We start from the raw sequence: 8,621 nt of genomic DNA, 5'->3' as shown, positions 1-8,621 counted from the left end.
TGTAGTCTTGGAGATACAGGAGAGGACCTACAAGCCTATAAGCTACTTACTTGTGCCCTCCATTCCCAAACCTGGCCTTAGTCATCTCCATTCGTAGGGGTGTGCATGTCCGCATATGTGTGTGTGAGCGAGTATGAAGATTAATGAGTGAGCTAATGCTAGGTGAAATCATGTAAACACACCTTTGAGATTGTCTAACCTGATTTATTTTTATATAGATAAGAGAGAGTTCCTTATAGAAATAAGTGATTTGCTAGTCTGCTGTGTCATTATCATATGTGAAGAGTAATCCTGTATGAGGTTCAGTGTCTTGGCACAGAGGCTGCAGTTATCAGAGGCTCATCATCATCCATTAACAGGACCGCTCTTTTTTTTTTTTAAACAATATTTTACTATCCCCCTAACATGTCTTGGTGAGAATGGATGATACGTTCAAATCTCTACCAGTAGACAGTGTCTTAGCACCCAAATAATGTCAGTGGTGAACCAAGAGCTTCTGATATGAGCTAACACAACAACCACCGATTATTATCTCGATTGCTACATAAAGTGCACACTTCTGAAGCATGCATGCACCCAACCATGATGAGTTGCTCGTCCATCATATCTAAAGAAATATTTAAACCCTCCTATATTTTTTATGTTTACAGCTTACCGACATAGAATTAAGGTTTTAGCGCCAGAGCGTGCATTGGCCTTTATTTGACCGACATAAAAGCAGCCAAAGAGATCACGCAATTTCAAATAATGGATGTATCAGAAACTGAAAGCAGGGGAATTATTATCAGCCTCTGCTTCGTTCCTGAAATCACCTAGATAAGCTCTAATATACACAACCAGGTTACCATTCATCAGTCGCAAATGCCAGAACTGATAAAAAAAAAAATGCATGAACACACACACACATGTGCAAAAGACACACATGCAGGTATGGAAAACAATCTTCAGGATGCATAGATACATTCAGTTTCCATGGTGACAGCAGTGGTCCTCTAAGGCTGGCAACAGCGAAGCAATGATTTGTTAATTGGGGTGGTGAACGTCTGCCTGCTCTCACACACACACACACACACACACCGACGGGCACCCGTGAAGGCGTCCGCAGTAGTCGCATGATAGCAGAACCACTCCTCACTGTGCATATTCATGAGTGGTGTGTAAATGCATTACGATGTAAGGACCCCGAGCATCATGTTTGAGACGTCTGTAGCATCCCATTGATACGATGATTTGAGTTTAGTCTGTTGACTGTTACCCGCTGACCTGGAAGACATAATGCATTCCCTGTTATCTGTTTACACTGCCACATAGGATGGAGAGAAACGGTCACCTGCCACTTTTAAAACAGCAGACAGCATATTTTTTACAGGACTTTTCCCTTTATACAGAAAACAGATCATGAGGGGAGCATGAATTATTTATCAAGTGTGACTTTACATCCATATAGGTCATGTTGAGTTACTGTAAACCAGTAAGCATGCTTTTTTTTTATTATTGTCATCACAGCTTTCACAGACAAGATGAGCAAAGAAGAACCTCAGTGCCAAGTAAATATATTCGCAAATTGCTATCTGTCATTTCCTGATACACATATATTGGTAAAAGGTGCAGGTAGAGCAGGTCACGATTATAAAGGTAAAATTTGATCCAAAAGTCAACAGAGGGCGATTGACATAGTTTTTTTATTTTGATTTTTTTGGAGTCTAATCACAAATCCTGATTTCATTTCCCGTTTTAATCACAGAGTCGGACCATTTCATATTGCTCTCCCATAGTGAGAGGAGCTGAGGTGTGAAAGGAATAGCAATGACTGCGAGGAGCAGAGGCAAGCGTGTGTGTATGTGACTGCTGTAAAGCCAGGGCATTAGAACAGTGGGGCTGCCGCTTAATGGAAAAGAATGAACTGTTTCCAATATGAATGTATGCATGATGGGGGAATCCCGCTTCCGTTCTCTCCGTAGTCCAGCAGATTGCAACACCAAGGGAGCTCGAACATAATATGAGAAATTAGGACTTATTTATAGGAGATGTTTAATTTTTTAGCTTTATTTCTAGAAAAGAGGGATAATTGGGCAAATAATTGCACACAGCACAGCAGCATCGGCTCCTAAATCCACGACACTCGTTTGTGTATCCAGTTAAAAAATTGATTTGATGTTTTTCATCCATATATTGTCTCAGTAGTTACATCTGAAGCAGCTGCTAATATTAGAGTCTATGTTCACAAGAAGTAAAAACAATCCTCAACAGTAGGATTTTAAATATAAGCACAGGTGTCATCGACAAAGAGGTGTTCCAAAGTGAGATAGCTTGATTTTTAAAATGACAAACTAATGGCCCTTCTGGTCATATTCCCTTTAGTTGTGTTCATACATAGTTTCCACAGAAAATGCATGTATTTCGTTCTGTCGTATTATGAGGTTGAAGAGATAAACTCTCCATAGAAAACATGCTAAACTTACAAGCTTGCTCAAAGCATAATTTCCTTTTCTATTAATCCAAAATGTCAATTTAAACAAGACAGATGACTGATTTATAAGCCACCAGTTGGATGTCAGCTCCAGATTAACTCTCCATTACATTCTTTGTCTTATAGGTGTCGAGACCAACGTGTGTCAAACATTTCATTTATTTTACACCTCAGTGTCCGTAGAGATTTCATAATGTTTACTTCAGTCAAGACCAAACCAACGTCAGACATGTCCTTTAGAGTGAATGACAGTAATTAGAAAAAAAAAAGATAATTTTTCAAGAGTAAAATAAGGGCATTTGGCTCACACAAGTTCTGGTGAGCTTCTGTCCCATCATTTAGGTTTTCTATATGACGGTAGTCAGGGACCATTTTCACTGAAATATCTCTTAACAATGATGACAATCAATACTTTATGAATAGGCAGCAAGCACTATTGTGGAGAGATTTAGTGTGGGCAAATATTACACAAAATGCACACAAGTATTGAAATCCTGACGCTAGCATTGACGCTGTTGAGCTTTTAGAAATGGTAGTGCAAAGGAACATCGAGCATGACGACTTAATTTATTACTTAGACTGTGATACTGTGACAAAATGCCACCATAACACAAAAAAAACCCTTCATATATTTTTACAAGTCATCCTTGTTTTATTTGGACACCTCTTCCGCTCCATCGTCACGGGAGCTGTTCAAAATCATGAAATCTAATTGTATAGCGGACCTTTTAATTTCACTGAGGTCCCCGTGGAAAAATTCCGATGCCAATTGAAGGACCGAACCGCGACTCTTTATGAAGAAAACACAATCAAGTGGTTTGTTTTATTCCTCATTTATTGATTCAAATTAAACCGAAGAGCACAGATTCATTAACTTTTCCATAAGACTCCCCACTGTACAGTAAACGCATTTAGGGAAAATCTAAAACACAATCCGGTTGTTGTGCAAGCTGCTAAATTTAACTGTGAAGAGGTCCCGGTCTTTTTCATTTCTGTTAGAACGCGACAGGATCTTTTCAAGGACATAGTTTCCAAAACCCGGATGGAAACGTTGCAGCCCGGTTCCACACACTCTGAATCTAACACTGTATTACAGGGTTGGGGTCGATTCAGGATGCCTTGATGGAGTTAAACACACATCACACACATAACAGTAAACAGTATTAGAGCATGACACAAATTAAGTACGACTTTAAAGCATAAACTCTATTTTTTCTACGGTTTAAGCTCTCAGTGGAATTGACCCCAACCTTGCCTAAGCCATCAGTCTTTGTAAAGTACACTGTTTCCAGGGAAATTGAAAAAAAAAAAACAACAACAACAACAAAAAAGATATTTGAATGACCTTAGCCAGCTCTTATACAATGTTGTTTGTAGGTCCCGAGGCTGTCTGTTTTGTAAAAAAGAAAAAGACAAACATTTTTACCTGTTGACTTTCTATGCTGTTGTTTCTGTATAAATGTTCTATTGTTCAGTGCATGTTGTAACTTTGGCGTTGTGACTCACACAGAGCCAGTACTCGTCATGTAAAAAAGAAAGAAAAACAGAAAAAAAAAAAAAACAAAGTGTCTCAATGTCCCAAGATTATTTCTATTTCTTAAGAAAGCAACATTTCCCTTGAATGACTCAAAATGAAATAAATCAAATCACTTTACATTTTGATTAGGAATCGTCGACTTTTATTTCACTCTTAATTTGTTGTGAATATGTATTCCTCAAGTTTGTGTTAGTAAAGTCGGTTAAATTAAGGCATTCTAACAAACAGGAATCTTCCTCTGCCTGCACATTTTTCTACATGTAGTTATTTGAAGACATTTAAATTTAGTCACTGGTCTCAAAAGGCACAACTGAGCATCGACTCTCTCGCTCTTTAACTGGAATTATTCTGGCTATTTATGCTGGAATGTTGTTCTTTCTGCGGCTATCTCGGCAAATTTATACAAGATGGAGGCTAACAGAAGGAAGGAGGAGGTTAGATGAAGAGGAAGCTGTGGGCTGTCGGGCAGGAACAGGCTTCCAGCCTCCCCACACGTCTCCACACACCCCTGCATCGAGGGTTTCCCACCGCCTGCCACTGGAGAGACTGTCTCCTGCAGGGGGAAGGGAGGGATGAGTTAGTGGTTACGAGACCTCTCTGCAAAGCCAAGCGGTAAGCAACGTTGCCATCTAGTGGTAGTCCTCGCTGCTGCCCATCAGATCCAGGAGATAAGGATCAGATCGTTTGGGAGGAAACCCGAAAACAATGCCTGGGAATGTGATCCAGGCTGACTCATGTATCTATCTACCGCTGAACATCTACTAATACACACTCGGGTGTTGTGTCACACACGTGCAGGATGCTGCTAAATGTGATTTACGCAGGTGCCAAGGACGGGATCATCTTTCTCCTGTCTGTCTGCACTGTAGGAACACATATCTGCAGATACACTCCCTGTTCATATGAATACAAACCCATTTTGTTCTCCTTTTTTTAAAAATGATATCGTGTGAAGTTATACTATGACAATGCAGTTACAGAGTATAACAACAGTCTTTAAGGTTTGCATTTCACGGTAAGTGGGTCAGGGTAAGACTAATCCTACTTTTTTTTTAAATTTATTTATTAAAGTCCCTTTTCAGATGTGAATTTAACCCCAAAACCACGTCTCTGTTACATATTTAGCCGTTTTTCCCATGAAAATAATCCCTTCATGCCTTAATATAGCTCAGATGTAACTCTACACCGTGGCTTCCACTGAAATGTGCCGATCAATACAGTCCCTGGCTCTCTCTCCAGTGACCCCGCCCCACATTTGCTGCAGCTCCAGCACACCAGCTCACCTATGACTCTGCTAAAACACTGTAAAACTAGTGCATGCAACACAATAGCAAGATGGAGTCACTAAGGCATACATGCTCAAACCAGAAAGAAATTCTGAGCAAGAATACAGAAGGTACCATCTTGCAAGTGGACACGATTGGTTCCTGAGGCCTGTTAGGGTTTAATCCCAACTGTGTTACATTCTAAACCAGGGGTGCCCAATCCTGGTCCTCGAGAGCCCCTATCCAGCATGTTTTAGATGTTTCCCCTCTTCCAACACACCTGATTCACATGATCAGGATCATTATCGGGCTTCTGCAGAGCTTGATGATGAGATGATCATTTGAATCAGGTGTGTTAGAAGAGAGAAACATCTAAAACATGTTGGATAGGGGCTCTCGAGGACCAGGATTGGGCACCCCTGTTGTAAACCCTAGAAATGTGAATCTGTGTTTCTGGGAGGATCATTAGCAAGCTGCAACTTCACAGCAGACATGCTCATCCATAGCGCTGAATGTGGTGCCCTCTGGCTTATAAAAGCACCATATGGCCATGGGAACAAAAAATAAAGAAAGAAAAATAGCCAGGGGCATCTTTAAACAAGGGATAGTAAACATGATCATTTCTTGCAGTCAGTCAGATGATCAGCATCACTCTCATCTGTACAGTACACATGATGATACAGTCAGCAGCCGAATTTGTGTCGAACCCCTTAAAGCTCTCAAAGAACCTCATCTTTAACAGCAAACACACAATAAATATGTTTTCCAAAACATCTATTTAAAAATGTGTATAGTTTTAGTCAGTGCAGTTTGATCAATTATTTATTGATTTTGGAAAACAGTCTGCAGAGCCCCCCTAAGAGGTCAGTCCAGGACTACTGTGTTCCTCTACAAGCATTTCTCTAACGCGAAAAACAGTCAAGATGTAAAGCAAAGAGATCGCTTGAGTGTGCTGGGAACCAGACGAATCCAAGAGCTCATGTTTCATTTCTGAAATTGTTCTTTCCCGACATACGAGCACAATCGAGGATAATTTCATGGTTGAATAGATCTGCTGTTGGGCTGTAGAACAAATATCTGTCTCCTCGGGTTGTTTCCTGCAACACGAGCTCAAATTCATGAGGCTTTCTAAATGCAGTGACGTCGAACATTCAAACCTGTTTTTGATTTTTTTTTAAAAACAGGAGATGAGTTGTGATGCGATGGTGTCTTCATGCATGCGTTTACCTGTCCGTGCTGTTCTTCTCACCGTCTCCAGCGCAGTGCTTCTGTCCGGCAGCGAGGGCAGGCGGCTGGCACTCGACACACACATGGTGGCCCTCCCTCAGGTACTGCATCCACTGAGTGTGTGGGCCTTCGCTCTGCTGGCATCCTTTTGTCAGAGAGGTCAGCTGAAACTGGACACAATACCTACAGCACAGAAACACAGACATTCACTAAGAACTCCAAAAATCTGTAGTGACCATAGTTAGGAGCACATCAAAGGAGCGTAATTTCACATTTTTGTAGGCTGTCTGTTACCCTATAACATCGCTGCTGTCGGGGATGTCTCTTTTCTTCCTGGCGTTGCCATAGCCACCCGTGGTAATAAGTGCTGGGACTGCAGATGAAGAAGCATAAAACCATTACATCATGTCTTGTAATATTCAGCCTCTTTTATTTCAATTGAAAAAAACACACAAGTAAATCTGCACTTTTGAAACGACATCTTGTTTCATTCAATTCGCATTTCGAAGACAGAATGAGGAGCAGCTGAGCGAGCGCCGGGCTTCATCAGGTACGTCTGCAAGAGAGTTCTTTTAAATGGGTTTGACCTGCAGGGGCAGAGACTGCGATTCATATTGCATACTGTTTACGCACACAGAGAAGACCTCATGCTTCAGTGTCTCTATTTCACAGAGAAACAAACATTCGCACTGTTTTATTCTGTTTTATGTTGCTCACCAGTGCTTCAGTGCTTCTACACTATTGATCTTTTATTAAAATAACGACCAACTATGACTGTATTTGGACAAAATCTAAGACTTTTACTGGCATATGTGAAAATAGTGGTTAAAAAAATACATGAAAAATCTTGATTTGACTTTGATTTTCTGTGTTTTCCTGTTAATGACAAAACTTGTGACTTTCAGATGTGCATATTGCAGATTAATTAGCAATTAGGAGGTATTTTTTGACACTGATGCGATGCTCCCAAACACAGTCTGGTCTTACAACACTTAAGAATAATCAAGTTTTGCCAGTGTGGTTCTATAATGATTTCAAAAGCTTCAGAAACGTTTAATCTCTCACATTGTGCTAATTATACATGACCCAGAAGGAGGTGGACAGAATCACAGCCTCAAGGAAACATACACTTTATTTCTTAGAGAATGTCAGAACATTATATGATGATCGCAAATGAGAAAAATGGCAAAAGTGTGGAAGAGTCGAGGAGGCTTTTTCTCACCGAGTGAGCTTTGACAGTGTCCTTGCTGAGACCAATACTCTGCACAGCCAGCGAGCTCCTCCAGATGGGGACAAGGTTTTCCTGCGTTGACTGCTTCCTGCAGGATGGTCCTGCTCCTCCTGCGGACCGTGGCCCTGCAGGGTTCAGCACATCCGGACCAGCCGGTCCACTCGCTCACCACACAGGACACCGCTGGCATATAGAGAAACCAAAACCATTGTTTCTTCATATCAGGGCTGCAACTAATTGCATTGTCGATTAACCTTATGAACCCCAAGCAGTTGCTCCTGTCACATTTTTATTCACTGTGCAACATAAACTCCTGCACCTCTATGTAAACAGTGCAACCGTTTTTATGACTAGATTGAACCTTAACGTGTTTTCTGTGCATTATGACACAGCTATAAAGCCATAAATCATAACAAAAAAACAAACAAAAGTTGATTTTTATTCATTATTTGAAGAAGAAAAAAAAATAGAAATCAACATGTACACATTCCAAGTCCCCACAGGTGTTACCCATCCTGTAAAAAGTGGTGGTAGATATTTAACTGTTTACATTTTTACAACCTCTACAAACTGTGTTGCGTATATACAGTCCCTATGAAAAAGTATGTTTGTATAATCTACCTCACACGGGCGCAATAACAACCACTTCACTCTGGGCAATACCCAACTACCACCAGTGTTTTATAGGGTTGTACAAAGTCTGAATAATATGTCTTGTATGTCTTATAATTGCTGGTGCACCTCGGGAGCAGCTCTTTAGATTTTATTGTACTCGTATAAGGACAATAAAGACTTTCTATTCTATTCTATTCTATTCATCCCCCTGCAAGTTTTTTCCTTTTATTGTATTCAACATTGAATTATGGTGATTTTAATTTGGCTCATTTGACA

General features: G+C 40.5%; 1 protein-coding gene across 1 annotated transcript in view; it reads right to left on the bottom strand.

The window, feature by feature from the left end:
• Nucleotides 1-4,442: 4,442 nt before the first annotated feature.
• LOC103360585 (somatomedin-B and thrombospondin type-1 domain-containing protein) overlaps nucleotides 4,443-8,621 on the bottom strand; it is a 5,971-nt gene continuing 1,792 nt past the window's right edge. The window contains exons 2-5 of the mRNA XM_008286388.1: nucleotides 7,722-7,913; nucleotides 6,794-6,872; nucleotides 6,500-6,682; nucleotides 4,443-4,560 (exon numbers count right to left, since the gene is read on the bottom strand). Of these exons, the coding sequence (XP_008284610.1) occupies nucleotides 4,443-4,560; nucleotides 6,500-6,682; nucleotides 6,794-6,872; nucleotides 7,722-7,913 (572 nt within the window). The remainder of the gene's footprint in view (nucleotides 4,561-6,499; nucleotides 6,683-6,793; nucleotides 6,873-7,721; nucleotides 7,914-8,621) is intronic.

This window comes from Stegastes partitus, unplaced genomic scaffold, assembly GCF_000690725.1.
Source record: "Stegastes partitus isolate 25-593 unplaced genomic scaffold, Stegastes_partitus-1.0.2 Scaffold10, whole genome shotgun sequence".
NCBI lineage: Eukaryota > Metazoa > Chordata > Actinopteri > Pomacentridae > Stegastes > Stegastes partitus.
The sequence above is the reverse complement of the archived record's forward strand: the minus strand, read 5'-3'. Positions and strand labels throughout refer to the sequence as shown.